This window comes from Petromyzon marinus, unplaced genomic scaffold (assembly GCF_048934315.1).
Source record: "Petromyzon marinus isolate PM22_M1 ecotype Great Lakes invasive population unplaced genomic scaffold, UKy_Petmar_22M1.pri1.0 PM_Scaffold_17, whole genome shotgun sequence".
NCBI classification, from domain to species: Eukaryota; Metazoa; Chordata; class Hyperoartia; order Petromyzontiformes; family Petromyzontidae; genus Petromyzon; species Petromyzon marinus.
Window position 1 is genome coordinate 1,752,511 of NW_027423135.1, and position 20,504 is coordinate 1,773,014.

At 49.4% G+C, this 20,504-nt stretch overlaps 1 protein-coding gene across 2 annotated transcripts in view; it reads left to right on the top strand.

Moving 5' to 3' along the window:
• Nucleotides 1–459: 459 nt before the first annotated feature.
• The window catches only part of LOC116956824 (myelin-associated neurite-outgrowth inhibitor-like), a 56,987-nt gene continuing 36,942 nt past the window's right edge, over nt 460–20,504 (top strand). The window contains exons 1-3 of one of the 2 annotated variants that reach the window (XM_032978671.2): nt 460–789; nt 16,028–16,191; nt 17,425–17,508. In XM_032978671.2, coding sequence (XP_032834562.2) covers nt 16,116–16,191; nt 17,425–17,508 — 160 coding nt within the window. In that variant the 5' untranslated portion in view covers nt 460–789; nt 16,028–16,115. The remainder of the gene's footprint in view (nt 790–16,027; nt 16,192–17,424; nt 17,509–20,504) is intronic. The other variant, XM_032978672.2, reaches the window with a different exon arrangement.

Genomic DNA, 20,504 nt, shown 5'->3' on the forward strand with positions numbered 1-20,504 from the left:
ACCGGTTCCCATAGAAAGTCTATGGTTCCATGTTAAAAAATAGGGAACCGGCTCCCATAGAATGTCTGGCGCCATGATAACAAATAGGGAACCGGTTCCCAGTGAAAGTCGTGACGTAAAATGTTGACTTAAAGCTTTCGTGACTGCAGGAGTTCACATTGTTTGGGTGTTTCGGTAAAGTGACGCAGGTATAAGAAATAAAAACAGTAAAATAATACAAAATAGCACGACGTTTCGACCGCAACACCACAAGCAATCGTCTTCGGCCGAGGTTAACGACCGCGTGTGACGTCGTCATGCCCCGTTGACGTCACCGCGGCGAACTCGACCGAGAGCGCAGTGACGTCAAGCGCCGACGCCGTTCGCGCGGTGACGTCACACGTCAATATCGGCGGGGGGTCGTCGCGCCTACGTCACCGCGACGACCGCAGGACGCTCGCGCGATGACGTCGCCGCGGCGCCGCGCGGTGACGTCACGCACACGCGGTGACGTCACGTCGCCGTCCATTGCTTCTGCAGCAGCAGCAACAGCAGGCGGATAGGAGAGACACAGCGAGACAGAGACACAGCGAGACAGAGACACAGCGAGACATAGACACAGGGAGACAGAGAGAGAGGCAGAGGGAGAGAGGCAGAGAGCGAGCGGAGGAGAGAAGAGAGAGAGACACAGAGAGAGGGGGTGAAAGAAAGCCAGCAACGACCCCCAACAATAGCGAGGGAGCGAGCGAGCGAGAGAGACGACGACGAGGAGGAGGAGGCGGCGAGCTCATCGCGACCGCGCCTTCGAAGGCAAGAGACGTGGTGGTTGGTTGTGGCGTGTTGGTGGTGGCTGTGGTTGTGGTTGGTGGTGGCTGTGGTTGGCTGTGGTTGGTGGTGGCTGTGGTTGGTGGTGGCTGTGGTTGGCTGTGGTTGGTGGTGGCTGTGGGTGGTGGTGGCTGTGGTTGGTGGTGGCTGTGGTTGGTGGTGGCTGTGGTTGGTGTTGGATGTGGTGCCTGTGGTTGGTGGTGGCTGTGGTGCCTGTGGTTGGTGGTGGTTGGTGGTGGCTGTGGTTGGTGGTGGCTGTGATTGGTGGTGGCTGTGGTTGGTGTTGGGTGTGATTGGTGGTGGCTGTGGATGGTGGTGGCTGTGATTGGTGGTGGCTGTGGATGGTGGTGGCTGTGATTGGTGGTGTCTGTGGTGCCTGTTGGTGGTGGCTGTGGTTGGTGGTGGCTGTGGTTGGTGGTGGCTGTGGTTGTTGTTGGATGGTGGTGGCTGTGGTTGGTGGTGGCTGTGGTTGGTGGTGGCTGTGGTTGTTGTTGGATGGTGGTGGCTGTGGTTGGTGGTGGCTATGGTTGGTGGTGGCTGTGATTGTTGTTGGATGGTGGTGGCTGTGATTGTTGTTGGATGGTGGTGGCTGTGGTTGTTGTTGGATGGTGGTGGCTGTGATTGTGGTTGGTGGTGATTGTGGTTGTTGTTGGATGGTGGTGGCTGTGATTGTGGTGAGTTGGTGGTGGCTGTGATTGTGGTTGGTTGGTGGTGGTTGTGGTTGTTGTTGGTTGGTGGTGGCTGTGGTTGTTGTTGGATGGTGGTGGCTGTGATTGTGGTTGTTGGTGGTTGTGGTTGTTGTTGGTGGTTGTGGTTGTTGTTGGATGGTGGTGGTTGTGGTTGTTGTTGGATGGTGGTGGCTGTGATTGTTGTTGGATGGTGGTGGCTGTGATTGTTGGTGGTTGTGGTTGTTGTTGGATGGTGGTGGCTGTGATGTTGTTGGATGGTGGTGGCTGTGATTGTGGTTGTTGGTGGTTGTGATTGTTGTTGGATGGTCCCCAGCTCCTCGCTGAGCCTCAGATGGCTGCGACAGTGCAAAGCACACCCCATTGCAGCCGCTCACTGGAATATCCTCACCATCAATATCATCACCATCAGTATCACTATCACTACCATCATCACTACCATCACTACCATCATCACTACCATCATCATCACTACCATCATCACCATCACTACCATCATCATCACCATCAGTACCATCATCATCATCATCAGTACCATCATCATCACTACCATCATCATCACTACCATCATCACCATCACTACCATCATCACTACCATCATCCTCACCATCAGTATCACTACCATCATCATCACTACCATCACTACCATCATCATCACTACCATCATCACCATCACTACCATCATCACTACCATCATCATCATCACCATCACTACCATCACCATCACTACCATCATCCTCACCATCACTACCATCATCATCAGTACCATCATCACCATCAGTACCATAATGATCACCATCAGTACCATCATCACTACCATCATCACTACCATCATCATCACCATCATCATCATCACTACCATCATCACTACCATCATCCTCACCATCAGTATCATCATCACCATCATCACTACCATCATCATCACCATCACTACCATCACCATCACTACCATCACCATCACTACCATCATCCTCACCATCACTACCATCATCCTCACCATCACTACCATCATCATCACCATCACCACCATCATTACCATCACCATCACTACCATCATCATCAGTACCATCACTACCATCATCACCATCAGTACCATCATCACCATCACTACCATCATCATCACCATCAGTACCATCATCACCATCACTACCATCATCATCAGTACCATCATCATCACCATCAGTATCACCATCATCACTACCATCATCACTACCATCATCCTCACCATCATCATCACCATCAGTACCATCATCATCACCATCAGTATCATCACCATCACTACCATCAGTATCACCATCAGTACCATCATCACCATCAGTACCATCATCATCACCATCAGTACCATCATCATCACCATCAGTACCATCATCACCATCAGTACCATTATCATCATCAGTACCATCACCATCAGTACCATCATCATCACCATCACTACCATCATCATCACCATCACTACCATCATCATCACCATCACTACCATCATCACTACCATCATCATCAGTACCATCATCACCATCACTACCATCACCATCAGTACCATCATCATCACCATCATTACCATCATCATTGCCATCACTACCATCATCACCATCACTACCATCATCATCACCATCAGTATCACCATCATCACTACCATCACCATCAGTATCATCACCATCATCATCACCATCATCATCATCACCATCATCACCATCATCATCACTACCATCATCACCATCACTAGCATCATCATCAGTACCATCATCACCATCACTACCATCACCGTCACTACCATCATCACCATCACTACCATCACCATCAGTACCATCACCATCAGTACCATCATCAGTACCATCACTACCATCATCACCATCACTACCATCATCATCACTACCATCACCATCAGTATCATCATCATCAGTACCATCATCACCATCACTACCATCATCATCACTACCATCACCATCAGTACCATCATCATCACTACCATCACTACCATCATCATCACCATCAGTACCATCACCATCACTACCATCACTATCATCACCATCACTACCATCATTAGCATCACCATCAGTACCATCATCATCACCATCACCACCATCAGTACCATCACCATCAGTACCATCATCATCACTACCATCATCACCATCAGTACCATCATGATTACCATCACTACCATCATCACTACCATCATCATCACTACCATCATCACCATCACTATCATCATCACCATCAGTATCATCATCATCATCACTATCAATACCATCATCATCACCATCAGTACCATCACCACCATCACTACCATCAGTACCATCATCATCACCATCACTACCATCATCACCATCACTACCATCAGTACCATCACCATCAGTACCATCATCACCATCAGTACCATCATCACCATCAGTACCATCATCATCACCATCACTACCATCATCACCATCACTACCATCATCACCATCAGTACCATCACTACCATCAGTACCATCACCATCAGTACCATCATCACCATCAGTACCATCATCACCATCAGTACCATCATCATCACCATCACTACCATCATCACCATCACTACCATCAGTACCATCACCATCAGTACCATCATCACCATCACTACCATCCCTACCATCATCATCATCATCAGTACCATCACCATCATCATCACCATCAGTGCCATCACCATCAGTACCATCATCATCACCATCATTACCATCATCAGTACCATCATCATCACCATCACTACCATCATCACCATCACTACCCTCACCATCAGTACCATCATCACCATCAGTACCATCATCACCATCATCATCACTACCATCACCATCAGTACCATCATCATCACCATCACTACCATCATCACCATCACTACCATCATCATCACTACCATCATCACCATCAGTACCATCACCATCATCACCATCAGTACCATCATCACCATCACTACCATCATCCTCACTACCATCATCATCACTACCATCACTACCATCACTATCACCATCACCACCATCATCATGACCATCAGTACCATCATCATCAGTACCACCTCTACCATCATCACCATACCTACTATCACCACCATCACCATCACTACCATCATCATCACCATCGGTACCATCATCATCACCATCACTACCATCATCACTACCATCACTACCATCATCATCACTACCATCACCATCAGTACCATCATCATCACCATCAGTACCATCATCACCATCACTACCATCATCACCATCACTACCATCATCATCACCACTACCATCATCATCACCATTATCACTACTATCATCATCACTACCATCACCATCAATCAGTACCATCATCACCATCACTACCATCATCACTATCATCATCACCATCACTACCACCATCATCACCATCACTACCATCATCATCATCACCATCACTACCATCATCACCATCACTACCATCATCACCATCATCACTACCATCACCATCACTACCATCATCACTATCATCACCATCACTACCATCATCACTACCATCATCACCACCATCACCATCAGTACCATCATCACCATCACTACCATCATCATCACCATCACTACCATCATCACTACCATCACCATCACTACCATCATCATCACTACCATCATCACTACCATCATCACCACCATCACCATCACTACCATCATCATCACCATCACTACCATCATCACTACCATCATCATCATCATCACCACCATCATCACTATCATCACCATCATCATAACCATCACTACCATCATCATCACCATTCCTACCACCATCATTACCATCACTACCATCATCACTACCATCATCATCACCATCACCACCACCATCATCACCACCATCACCATGACTACCATCATCACCATCACTACCACCATCATCACTATCACTACCATCATCACCATCACTACCATCATCATCACCATCACTACCATCATCATCACCATCACTACCATCATCACCATCACTACCATCATCACCATCACTACCATCATCACCATCACTACCATCATCACCATCACTACCATCATCACTACCATCACTATCATCACCATCACTACCATCATCATCATCACCACCATCATCATCACTATCATCACCATCATCATCACCATCACTACCATCATCATCACCATCACTACCACCATCATTACCATCACTACCATCATCACTACCATCATCATCACCATCACTACCATCATCACCACCATCATCATCACCATCATCACTACCATCATCAGCACTAGCACTACCATCATCACCATCACTACCATCATCATCACCATCACTACCATCATCATCACCATCACTACCATCACCACCATCACTACCATCACCATCACTACCATCATCACCATCACTACCATCATCACCATCACTACCATCATCACCATCACTACCATCATCACCATCACTACCATCATTACCATCACTACCATCATCACCATCAGTACCATCATCACTACCATCACCATCACTATCATCACCATCACTACCATCATCATCATCACCACCATCATCATCACTATCATCACCATCATCATCACCATCACTACCATCATCATCACTATCATCACCATCACTACCATCATCACCACCATCACCATCAGTACCATCATCACCATCACTACCATCATCATCACCATCACTTCCATCATCACTACCATCATCACCATCATCACTACCATCACCATCACTACCATCATCACCACCATCACCATCACTACCATCATCATCACCATCACTACCATCATCACCATCACTACCATCATCACTACCATCACCATCACTACCATCATCACTATCATCACCATCACTACCATCATCACTACCATCATCACCACCATCACCATCAGTACCATCATCACCATCACTACCATCATCATCACCATCACTACCATCATCACTACCATCACCATCACTACCATCATCATCACTACCATCATCACTACCATCATCACCACCATCACCATCACTACCATCATCATCACCATCACTACCATCATCACTACCATCATCATCATCATCACCACCATCATCATCACTATCATCACCATCATCATAACCATCACTACCATCATCATCACCATTCCTACCACCATCATTACCATCACTACCATCATCACTACCATCATCATCACCATCACCACCACCATCATCACCACCATCACCATGACTACCATCATCACCATCACTACCATCATCATCACTATCACTACCATCATCACCATCACTACCATCATCATCACCATCACTACCATCATCATCACCATCACTACCATCATCACCATCACTACCATCATCACCATCACTACCATCATCACCATCACTACCATCATCACCATCACTACCATCATCACTACCATCACTATCATCACCATCACTACCATCATCATCATCACCACCATCATCATCACTATCATCACCATCATCATCACCATCACTACCATCATCATCACCATCACTACCACCATCATTACCATCACTACCATCATCACTACCATCATCATCACCATCACTACCATCATCACCACCATCATCATCACCATCATCACTACCATCATCAGCACTAGCACTACCATCATCACCATCACTACCATCATCATCACCATCACTACCATCATCATCACCATCACTACCATCACCACCATCACTACCATCACCATCACTACCATCATCACCATCACTACCATCATCACCATCACTACCATCATCACCATCACTACCATCATCACCATCACTACCATCATTACCATCACTACCATCATCACCATCAGTACCATCATCACTACCATCACCATCACTATCATCACCATCACTACCATCATCATCATCACCACCATCATCATCACTATCATCACCATCATCATCACCATCACTACCATCATCATCACTATCATCACCATCACTACCATCATCACCACCATCACCATCAGTACCATCATCACCATCACTACCATCATCATCACCATCACTTCCATCATCACTACCATCATCACCATCATCACTACCATCACCATCACTACCATCATCACCACCATCACCATCACTACCATCATCATCACCATCACTACCATCATCACCATCACTACCATCATCACCATCATCACTACCATCACCATCACTACCATCATCACTATCATCACCATCACTACCATCATCACTACCATCATCATCATCACCACCATCATCATCACTATCATCACCATCATCATCACCATCACTACCATCATCATCACCATCACTACCACCATCATTACCATCACTACCATCATCACTACCATCATCATCACCATCACTACCATCATCACCACCATCATCATCACCATCATCACTACCATCATCAGCACTAGCACTACCATCATCACCATCACTACCATCATCATCACCATCACTACCATCATCATCACCATCACTACCATCACCACCATCACTACCATCACCATCACTAACCATCATCACCATCACTACCATCATCACCATCACTACCATCATCACCATCACTACCATCATCACCATCAGTACCATCATCACTACCATCACCATCACTATCATCACCATCACTACCATCATCATCATCACCACCATCATCATCACTATCATCACCATCATCATCACCATCACTACCATCATCATCACTATCATCACCATCACTACCATCATCACCACCATCACCATCAGTACCATCATCACCATCACTACCATCATCATCACCATCACTTCCATCATCACTACCATCATCACCATCATCACTACCATCACCATCACTACCATCATCACCACCATCACCATCACTACCATCATCATCACCATCACTACCATCATCACCATCACTACCATCATCACCATCATCACTACCATCACCATCACTACCATCATCACTATCATCACCATCACTACCATCATCACTACCATCATCACCACCATCACCATCAGTACCATCATCACCATCACTACCATCATCATCACCATCACTACCATCATCACTACCATCACCATCACTACCATCATCATCACTACCATCATCACTACCATCATCACCACCATCATCACCACCATCACCATCACTACCATCATCATCACCATCACTACCATCATCACTACCATCATCATCATCATCACCACCATCATCATCACTATCATCACCATCATCATAACCATCACTACCATCATCATCACCATTCCTACCACCATCATTACCATCACTACCATCATCACTACCATCATCATCACCATCACCACCACCATCATCACCACCATCACCATGACTACCATCACCACCATCACTACCATCATCATCACTATCACTACCATCATCACCATCACTACCATCATCATCACCATCACTACCATCATCATCACCATCACTACCATCATCACCATCACTACCATCATCACCATCACTACCATCATCACCATCACTACCATCATCACCATCACTACCATCATCACTACCATCACTATCATCACCATCACTACCATCATCATCACCACCATCATCATCACTATCATCACCATCATCATCACCATCACTACCATCATCATCACCATCACTACCACCATCATTACCATCACTACCATCATCACTACCATCATCATCACCATCACTACCATCATCACCACCATCATCATCACCATCATCACTACCATCATCAGCACTAGCACTACCATCATCACCATCACTACCATCATCATCACCATCACTACCATCATCATCACCATCACTACCATCACCACCATCACTACCATCACCATCACTACCATCATCACCATCACTACCATCATCACCATCACTACCATCATCACCATCACTACCATCATCACCATCACTACCATCATTACCATCACTACCATCATCACCATCAGTACCATCATCACTACCATCACCATCACTATCATCACCATCACTACCATCATCATCATCACCACCATCATCATCACTATCATCACCATCATCATCACCATCACTACCATCATCATCACTATCATCACCATCACTACCATCATCACCACCATCACCATCAGTACCATCATCACCATCACTACCATCATCATCACCATCACTTCCATCATCACTACCATCATCACCATCATCACTACCATCACCATCACTACCATCATCACCACCATCACCATCACTACCATCATCATCACCATCACTACCATCATCACTACCATCATCATCATCATCACCACCATCATCATCACTATCATCACCATCATCATCACCATCACTACCATCATCATCACCATTACTACCACCATCATTACCATCACTACCATCATCACTACCATCATCATCACCATCACCACCACCATCATCACCACCATCACCATCACTACCATCATCACCATCACTACCATCATCATCACTATCACTACCATCATCACCATCACTACCATCATCATCACCATCACTACCATCATCACCATCACTACCATCATCACCATCACTACCATCATCACCATCACTACCATCATCATCACCATCACTACCATCATCACCATCACTACCATCATCACCATCACTACCATCATCACCATCACTACCATCATCACCATCAGTACCGTCATCACTACCATCACTATCATCACCATCACTACCATCATCATCATCACCACCATCATCATCACTATCATCACCATCATCACCATCACTACCATCATCATCACCATCACTACCATCATCATCACCATCACTACCACCATCATTACCATCACTACCATCATCACTACCATCATCATCACCATCACTACCATCATCATCACCACCATCATCATCACCATCATCATCACCATCACTACCATCATCACTACCATCATCAGCACTATCACTACCATCATCACCATCACTACCATCATCATCACCATCACTACCATCACCATCATTACCATCACGATCACTACCATCACCATCACTACCATCATCATCACCATCACTACCATCATCATCACCATCACTACCATCATCATCACCATCACTACCATCATCATCACCATCACTACCATCATCATCACCATCACTACCATCATCATCACCATCACTACATCATCATCACCATCACTACCATCACCATCACTACCATCATCACTACCATCACCATCACTACCATTATCATCACCATCACTACCATCATCACCATCACTACCATCATCATCATCACCACCATCATCACCATCACTACCATCATCACCATCACTACCATCATGATCACCATCACTACCATCATCACCATCACTACCATCATCATCACCATCACTACCATCATCACCGTCATCATCACCACCATCACCATCACCACCTTCACCACCATCACCACCACCATCACTACCATCATCATCACCATCACCACCATCACTATCACCATCACTACCATCATCATCACTACCATCATAATCATCACCATCATCGCTACCATCATCGCTACCATCATCACTGCCATCATCACTACCATCACCACCATCACTACCACCATCATCACTACCATCACCACCATCATCACTATCATCACTACCATCATCACCATCATCATCACTACCACCATCACTTCCATCATCATCACCACCATCACTATCACCATCACCACCATCACTACCATCATCATCACTACCATCATCACCATCATCGCTACCATCATCATTACCATTATCACGATCATCATTACCTTCACCACCACCATCATCATCACTACCATCACCACCATCACTACCATCATCGCTACCATTACTTCCATCACCACCATCACTATCATCACCACCATCACTATCATCACCACCATCACTACCATCATCGCTACCATCACTACCATCATCAGCATCGCTACCATCATCACTATCATAACCATTACCATCACTAACATCATCATCACCACCATCACTACCATCAACACTACCATCACCACTACCATCACTACCATCACCACTACCATCACTACTACCATCACCACTACCATCACTACCATCACCACCATCATCATCACTATCATCATCGCTACCATCATCACTACCATCATCACCATCATCACCACCATCACTACCATCATCATCACCACCACTACCATCATTATCACCACTACCATCATCATTATCACCACTACCAATCTACGATCACCATCATTACTACCATCATTACCACCATCACCATCATTACTACCATCATCATTATCACCACCACCCTCACCTCCACCATCACCACCCACGTCATCACCACCCACATCGTCACCACCCACCTTACCACCACCAACACCATCACCACCCACATCACCACCCACCTCACATCACCACCACCCACACCATCACCACCCACATCACCACCACCCACATCACCACCACCCACACCATCACCATCCACATCACCACCCACATCACCACCACACACACCATAACCACCCACACCTTCACCACCCACACCATCACCACCCACACCATCGCCACCCACATCACCACCCACACCATCACCACCCACACCATCACCACCCACACCACCACCCACCTCACCACCACCCACACCATCACCACCCACACCACCACCACACACACCATCACCACCCACATCATCACCACCCACACCACCACCACCACCACCCACATCACCACCACCCACACCATCACCACCCACACCATCACCACTCACACCATCACCACCCACACCATCACCACCCACATCATCACCACCCACACCATCACCACCCACACCATCACCACCCACACCATCACCACCCACATCACCACCACCCACACCATCACCACCCACATCACCACCCACCTCACCACCACCGACACCATCACCACCCACACCATCGCCACCCACATCACCACCCACACCATCACCACCCACACCACCACCACCCACACCATCGCCACCCACATCATCACCACCCACATCACCACCACCCACACCATAACCACCCACACCATCACCACCCACACCATCACCACCCACACCATCACCACCCACACCATCACCACCCACATCATCACCACCACCCACATCACCACCCACACCATCACCACCCACACCATCACCACCCACACCATCACCACCCACACCATCACCACCCACACCATCACCACCCACATCATCACCACCACCCACATCACCACCCACACCATCACCACCCACATCATCACCACCCACACCATCACCACCCACACCATCACCACCACCCACATCACCACCCACACCATCACCACCCACATCGTCACCACCCACACCATCACCACCCACACCGTCACCACCCACACCATCACCACCCACACCATCACCACCCACACCACCCACACCATCACCACCCACACCATCACCACCCACACCATCACCACCCACATCATCACCACCCCCGGCATGATAACGTATTTGTATTGCTCAGGGGAGTAGTGAGCGGGTGGTTAGTAGTGACCCACCAGGCCTGAGTTCGATTTCTAAACCAGGCCTGTGAGTTGTGTGTGGGTTGTGTGTGTGTGGGTGGTGTGTGGGTGGTGTGTGGGTGGTGTGTGGGTGGTGTGGGTGGGTGGTGTGTGGGTGGTGTGTGGGTGGTGTGTGGGTGGTGTGGGTGGTGTGTGGGTTGTGCGGTAGGTGGGTGGTGCGGTGCGTGGGTGGTGTGTGGGTGGTGTGTGGGTTGTGTGTGGGTGGGTGGTGGGTGGGTGGTGTGTGGGTGGTGTGTGGGTGGTGTGGGTGGTGTGTGGGTGGTGTGTGGGTGGGTGGTGGGTGGGTGGTGTGTGGGTGGTGTGTGGGTGGTTCCTGGGTTGTGTGTGGGTTGTGTGTGGGTGGCTGGTGTGTGGGTGTTGTGTGGGTGGTGTGTGAGTGTGGTGTGGGTGGTACCTGGGTTGTGTGTGGGTTGTGTGTGGGTGGGTGGTGTGTGGGTGGTACCTGGGTTGTGTGTGGGTTGTGTGTGGGTGGTGTGTGGGTGGTGTGTGGGTGGTACCTGGGTTGTGTGTGGGTGGGTGGTGTGTGGGTGTGGTGTGGGTGGTGTGTGGGTGGTACCTGGGTTGTGTGTGGGTTATGTGTGGGTGGGTGGTGTGTGGGTGGTACCTGGGTTGTGTGTGGGTTGTGTGTGGGTGGGTGGTGTGTGGGTGGTGTGTGGGTGGTGTGTGGGTGGTACCTGGCTTGTGTGTGGGTTGTGTGTGGGTGGGTGGTGTGTGGGTGGTACCTGGGTGGTGCGGTGCGTGGGTGGTGTGTGGGTGGTGTGTGGGTGGTGGGGTGTGACAGCTGTCTGTGTGTTGTTGGTATGACGGCTGTCTGTGTGTTGTTGGTATGACGGCTGTCTGTGTGTTGTTGTTGTTGGTATGACGGCTGTCTGTGTGTTGTTGTTGGTATGGCAGCTGTCTGTGTGTTGTTGTTGTTGGTATGACGGCTGTCTGTGTTGTTGTTGATATGACAGCTGTCTGTGTGTTGTTGTTGGTATGACGGCTGTCTGTGTGTGGTTGTTGTTGGTATGACGGCTGTCTGTGTGTTGTTGTTGGTATGGCAGTTGTCTGTGTGTTGTTGTTGTTGGTATGACGGCTGTCTGTGTTGTTGTTGGTATGACGGCTGTCTGTGTTGTTGTTGGTATGACGGCTGTCTGTGTTGTTGTTGATATGACAGCTGTCTTTGTGTTGTTGTTGGTATGACGGCTGTCTGTGTGTGGTTGTTGTTGGTATGACGGCTGTCTGTGTGTTGTTGTTGGTATGGCAGTTGTCTGTGTGTTGTTGTTGTTGGTATGACGGCTGTCTGTGTTGTTGTTGGTATGACGGCTGTCTGTGTGTTGTTGTTGATATGACGGCTGTGTGTATGTGGTTGTTGTTGGTATGACGGCTGTCTGTGTGTTGTTGTTGGTATGACGGCTGTCTGTGTGTTGTTGTTGGTATGACGGCTGTCTGTGTTGTTGTTAGTATGACAGCTGTCTGTGTGTGGTTGTTGTTGGTATGACGGCTGTCTGTGTTGTTGTTGGTATGACGGCTGTCTGTGTTGTTGTTGGTATGACAGCTGTCTGTGTGTTGTTGTTGGTATGACGGCTGTCTGTGTGTTGTTGTTGTTGGTATAACGGCTGTCTGTGTGTTGTTGTTGTTGGTATGACGGCTGTCTGTGTTGTTGTTCGTATGACGGCTGTCTGTGTGTGGTTGTTGGTATGACAGCTGTCTGTGTGTGGTTGTTGGTATGACGGCTGTCTGTGTTGTTGTTAGTATGACAGCTGTCTGTGTGTGGTTGTTGTTGGTATGACGGCTGTCTGTGTTGTTGGTATGACGGCTGTCTGTGTTGTTGTTGGTATGACAGCTGTCTGTGTGTTGTTGTTGGTATGACGGCTGTCTGTGTGTTGTTGTTGTTGGTATAACGGCTGTCTGTGTGTTGTTGTTGTTGGTATGACGGCTGTCTGTGTTGTTGTTCGTATGACGGCTGTCTGTGTGTGGTTGTTGGTATGACAGCTGTCTGTGTGTGGTTGTTGGTATGATGGCTGTCTGTGTGTGGTTGTTGGTATGACGGCTGTCTGTGTGTTGTTGTTGCTATGACGGCTGTCTGTGTGTGGTTGTTGGTATGACGGCTGTCTGTGTGTGGTTGTTGTTGCTATGACGGCTGTTTGTGTGTGGTTGTTGGTATGACGGCTGTCTGTGTGTGGTTGTTGCTATGACGGCTGTCTGTGTGTGGTTGTTGTTGCTATGACGGCTGTTTGTGTGTGGTTGTTGGTATGACGGCTGTCTGTTTGTGGTTGTTGGTATGACGGCTGTCTGTGTTGTTGTTAGTATGACAGCTGTCTGTGTGTGGTTGTTGTTGGTATGACGGCTGTCTGTGTTGTTGTTGGTATGACGGCTGTCTGTGTTGTTGTTGGTATGACAGCTGTCTGTGTGTTGTTGTTGGTATGACGGCTGTCTGTGTGTTGTTGTTGTTGGTATAACGGCTGTCTGTGTGTTGTTGTTGTTGGTATGACGGCTGTCTGTGTTGTTGTTCGTATGACGGCTGTCTGTGTGTGGTTGTTGGTATGACAGCTGTCTGTGTGTGGTTGTTGGTATGATGGCTGTCTGTGTGTGGTTGTTGGTATGACGGCTGTCTGTGTGTTGTTGTTGCTATGACGGCTGTCTGTGTGTGGTTGTTGGTATGACGGCTGTCTGTGTGTGGTTGTTGTTGCTATGACGGCTGTTTGTGTGTGGTTGTTGGTATGACGGCTGTCTGTGTGTGGTTGTTGTTGCTATGACGGCTGTCTGTGTGTGGTTGTTGGTATGACGGCTGTCTGTGTGTGGTTGTTGGTATGACGGCTGTCTGTGTGGTGTGGGGAGCGGTAGTGCCAACAGTTGGTGCTACGCTGCGCTACGAACCCGGCCCACCTGAGTTCGATTCCCGCTCACGGCCACCAGCACCTATCTGGGACCGGTACTGGGAATCCCCTAGGTCGACTTGGCCTCAAATGAATACGCGGCGCGGTGCGGTGTGTGGTGATCACTACGAACTAGGAAGACAAAGGCGGCCGGGCGTGGTTGTTGTGGCCGCTCGTGTCCAGTGCCGGCCTTCCGAGCGAGCAGCACTTGCCCCCACGCGGCACTCTGTTAAAGGCTACACGGGGGATCTTTGCCTTCGGTGCGGTGAGCAGACCTCGAGCAGAGCCGGTTGACTGCCCGCCCGAAGCCGCCACCACCACGAGCAGCAGCAACAGCAGCAGCAGCTTCAGCGACACCACCATGAACCCCATGTATGGCCCTATGCCCCCAGGCTCCGGCTATATGGGGCCCAAGCTGGGCATCGGCTCATACCACGGTCAGCGTGAGACGCACGCAGATACACAGATACACACAGTGGTACACACACAGATACACTCAGTGGTACACACAGATACACACAGTGGTACACACACAGATACACACAGTGGTACACACAGTGGTACACACAGATACACACAGTGGTACACACACAGATACACACAGTGGTACACACACAGATACACACAGTGGTACACACACAGATACACACAGTGGTACACACACAGATACACACAGTGGTACACACACAGATACACACAGTGGTACACACACAGATACACACAGTGGTACACACAGATACACACAGTGGTACACACACAGATACAGTGGTACACACACAGATGCACACAGTGGTACACACAGTGGTACACACAGTGGTACACACAGATACACACAGTGGTACACACAGATACACACAGTGGTACACACACAGATACACACAGTGGTACACACACAGATACACACAGTGGTACACACAGATACACACAGTGGTACACACACAGATACAGTGGTACACACACAGATACACACAGTGGTACACACACAGATACACACAGTGGTACACACACAGTGGTACACACAGTGGTACACACACAGATACACACAGTGGTACACACACAGATACACACAGTGGTACACACACAGATACACACAGTGGTACACACAGATACACACAGTGGTACACACACAGATACACACAGTGGTACACACACAGTGGTACACACACAGATGCACACAGTGGTACACAGACAGATACACACAGTGGTACACATAGATACACACAGTGGTGGGGAGCGGTAATGTAGCGGTTAGCGCGCTGCGCTATGAACCTGGCAACCCGGGTTCGATTCCCGCTCACGGCCAACACAAGTGACGATTATCTGAACCGGTCCCGGGCCTCCCCTAGGTCGACTCAGCCTCAAATGAGTACCTGGTGCGGTGTGTAAACATTGCCACTAGGGAGACAAAGGCGGTCGGGCGTGGTGCTGGCCACCCACCCCCTCGTGTACCGTTCCGACCTTCATAGGTGCTCGCTAACAGCACTTGCCCCTACAGTCTGTTAAGGCTATATGGGGGATCTTTGTCTTTGTCTTTTTTTTGTGTGTGTGTACACGTGTGTGTACACTGTGTGTGTGTGTGTACACTGTGTGTGTGTACACTGTGTGTGTGTGTGTACACTGTGTGTGTGTACACTGTGTGTGTGTGTGTACACGTGTGTGTGTGTGTACAGCGAGCTACTCTGCTGCATTCCCTCCTGGAGCTCCCTCCTACCCCCAGGCCGTGTACGCAAGCAGCGGAGCCACCTACCCCACAGGTACACACACACACACGTGTACACACACACACACAGTGTACACACACACAACAACAACAACAACAACAACCGCCATTCGCCACTAAGTGGCGGTGACGTCACCACGACGCTTGTGCCAGGCTATGTGCACCCTGAGGCCACGTGAAGTGTCGAACGCCCGCTGGCAGGAGGTCACGGGGCAGACCCAGGTGCCACGGGTCGACTGACTGAGATGACTGGCTGATGCACCACCTGTGCCCCCTACTGTGCCAACCTGCTGTGCTTTAGCCACCCGGCGCTCCGCTCGCTGTTGTGAGCGTCGCTCCTCCGCCCTCCGTTGTTGTTGGAGGGCGACTGCCTCCAACTGCCCAGTAGCATCCTTCACGAGCCTCCTCCACAGAGGCCGATCTTGACACCGCTGGTACCAGTCATCGGCAAGTCCACTCAGCTCCACGTCCTCCTGTACCACATCACTCCATCTCTTCTCTAGCCCGTGCCGCGCCCGCTTAGCCCCCTCAATCCGGCCAAACAAAAGCTGTTTCGGCATGCGGTGGCTGGGCATGCGGGCTACATGACCCAGCCATCGCAGCCTTGCCTGCCGGAGGAGCTCACCGATGGGACCCTGCCCAGATCTTTCAAGGATTTGTGAGCTCCTCACACAATCCAGTCTGGTTAAACCCAGGATGGATCGTAGGCAGGCCAGCCTAAATGTTTCTAACCGGCGAAGATGTTCCATTAGGGGGGTCCACGTTTCGCAAGCGTAGAGAAGGGAGGGAATGACCGTGGCCGAGAAGACCTGAAGCTTAGTGCGGAGCGACAGACCAGGTAGCTTCCACACAGCGTTACGCAACCGATGAAAAGATATTGCCGCTCGACTGATTCGGAGTGAGACCTCTGCTCTTAAACTTGAGCCAGTCATAAGCACACTGCCCAGGTATGGGAAACTCTCCACTCTCTCCACAACTGCCCCATCACCAATTGGGAGTTGTGGGGGTGGAGTGTCCGATGGTACAAAATACCCAGGCAGGTGCTTAGTTTTGGTGGGGCTGATGGTAAGGCCCCACCTCTTAGTGGCACGCTCCAGTCTCAGCAGCAGCGTCTCCAACTCCTCCTCTGACTGAGCAGCTATTACCAAGTCATCAGCATACATAACGTGGTTGAGCAATAGGGAGCCATCCCTTGACCGCACCCGGGCATCGATTAGCCTCCCATTATATCTGTACCATATGGAGATTCCCCCGGTACAGCTATTGAAGGCTTCACGAACTACGTGGTCAAAATAGATGTTAAATAATGTGGGAGCCAGAGGACAACCCTGTCGCACCCCAAGGTGTACAGGGAATGGCTCTGACTCCCGGCCACGTAGTTTTACCCGGGCCCGCTCACCATCATGAAGGTCCTTAATGATCGTGAGCAGAGGGTCAGGTACTCCAAAAGCACGAAGAACGACCCAGAGCCCAGGCCTACTGATGGTATCATAGGCCTTGACCAGGTCAATAAAGCAGAGATGTAGGTCTTGTTGGAATTCCCTACACCTCTGCTGTAGCAGACAGACAGAAAATATGGCATCTGTGCAGGACCGCCCTTTCCTGAAACCGCATTGGGGCTCCGCAAGCCTCTCCTCAGCGTGCCTGGCAAGGCGATGCTGAATAATCCTTGCCAGGACCTTTCCCGGCACACTGAGGAGTGAGATGCCCCTGTAGTTGTTACAGTCTGTGCGGTCCCCCTTCTTAAAAAGGGGGACCACCAGGGCATCCTTCCAATCCTGCGGAACCCGTCCAGTGGTCCAGACTGTTGTTATGATGTCATATAGGGCAGTCTGTGCACAAACGCCACCCTCCCTCAGCATTTCGCTTGGGAGATCATCTCTGCCCGCTGCCTTTCCTGGTCTCAGACTCCGGATCGCCTTCAATACTTCCTCAGCAGATGGCACCTCAGCCAGCCACTCACAGGGGGTGACTTCATCCAATATTTGAGGCACCGCAGCCTCAGCAGGGTCATCCTCACTTTGTGCCACGATGTTTTCCTGGCTGAGGGATTTTCCCTCCCCCAGGACCTCACAGAAATGCTCAGCAAATCTGCGAACCTGTTCCTGGGGGTCGGAAATTGGATCACCGTTTTTTCCCCTAATGATGGTAATAGGTGTGGCGCTGCAGGTTACTTTTTTGATGGAGTTAAATAGAGATTTGTGATCACGGGCCACTGAGGCAGACTCCATCTCCTCAGCAACCCGCGACCACCACCCATCCTTGCAGCGCCTCACGGCTCTCCGAACCTCCGAGCGAAGGCTGCGGTAAGCCTCCTCATTCTCTGACGTGGGATTCTGTAGCCGATGACAGTGGGCCTGTCACTTTTTCTCAACCATCGTGAACAACTCCTCTGTCATCCAGGGTGTCTGGGGAGGTCTGGACCGCGTACCCAAAGCAGCCATTGCAGCTGCATGAGTCACAGTCCTAAACCTCGCCCATTTACCCTCGACATCAGGAGTCGGGGACGATGCCAATCCCAGCCGCAAGCGATGATGAAATTCTCGCTTGCAACTTTCATCAGATACCTGAGACCAGGCCACTTTAGGTTGGAATGGGGTCCTGGGTGTACACCCACCACCGGAGTGGAAGAATGGCAGGCGCATCTTACAGATGACTAGTCGATGGTCAGAGGGCAGATCAGCTCCACGGTAGGTCCTGGTGTCAAGGACATGGGCTCGCATTCGCTGGTCCGTCACTATGTAGTCCAGCAGATGTTCTTGCTTGGACCCGGCATGCATCCATGATGTTGTGTGGATGCGCCGATGCCGGAACAGCGTGTTGGTAATTACAAGCCCATGGTCTGCACAAAAATCTAGCAGCCTCCTACCGTTGTTATTGAGCTGATCTGGCCCATGCCCTCCAATCACTCCAGACCAGGTGCCAGTATCATGACCAACTCGGGCATTGAAGTCACCCAACATGATGACTCTATCCCGAGGGGCCACTTTAGCCAGCACCTGTGACAGGAGGTCATAGAAGGCATCTGAC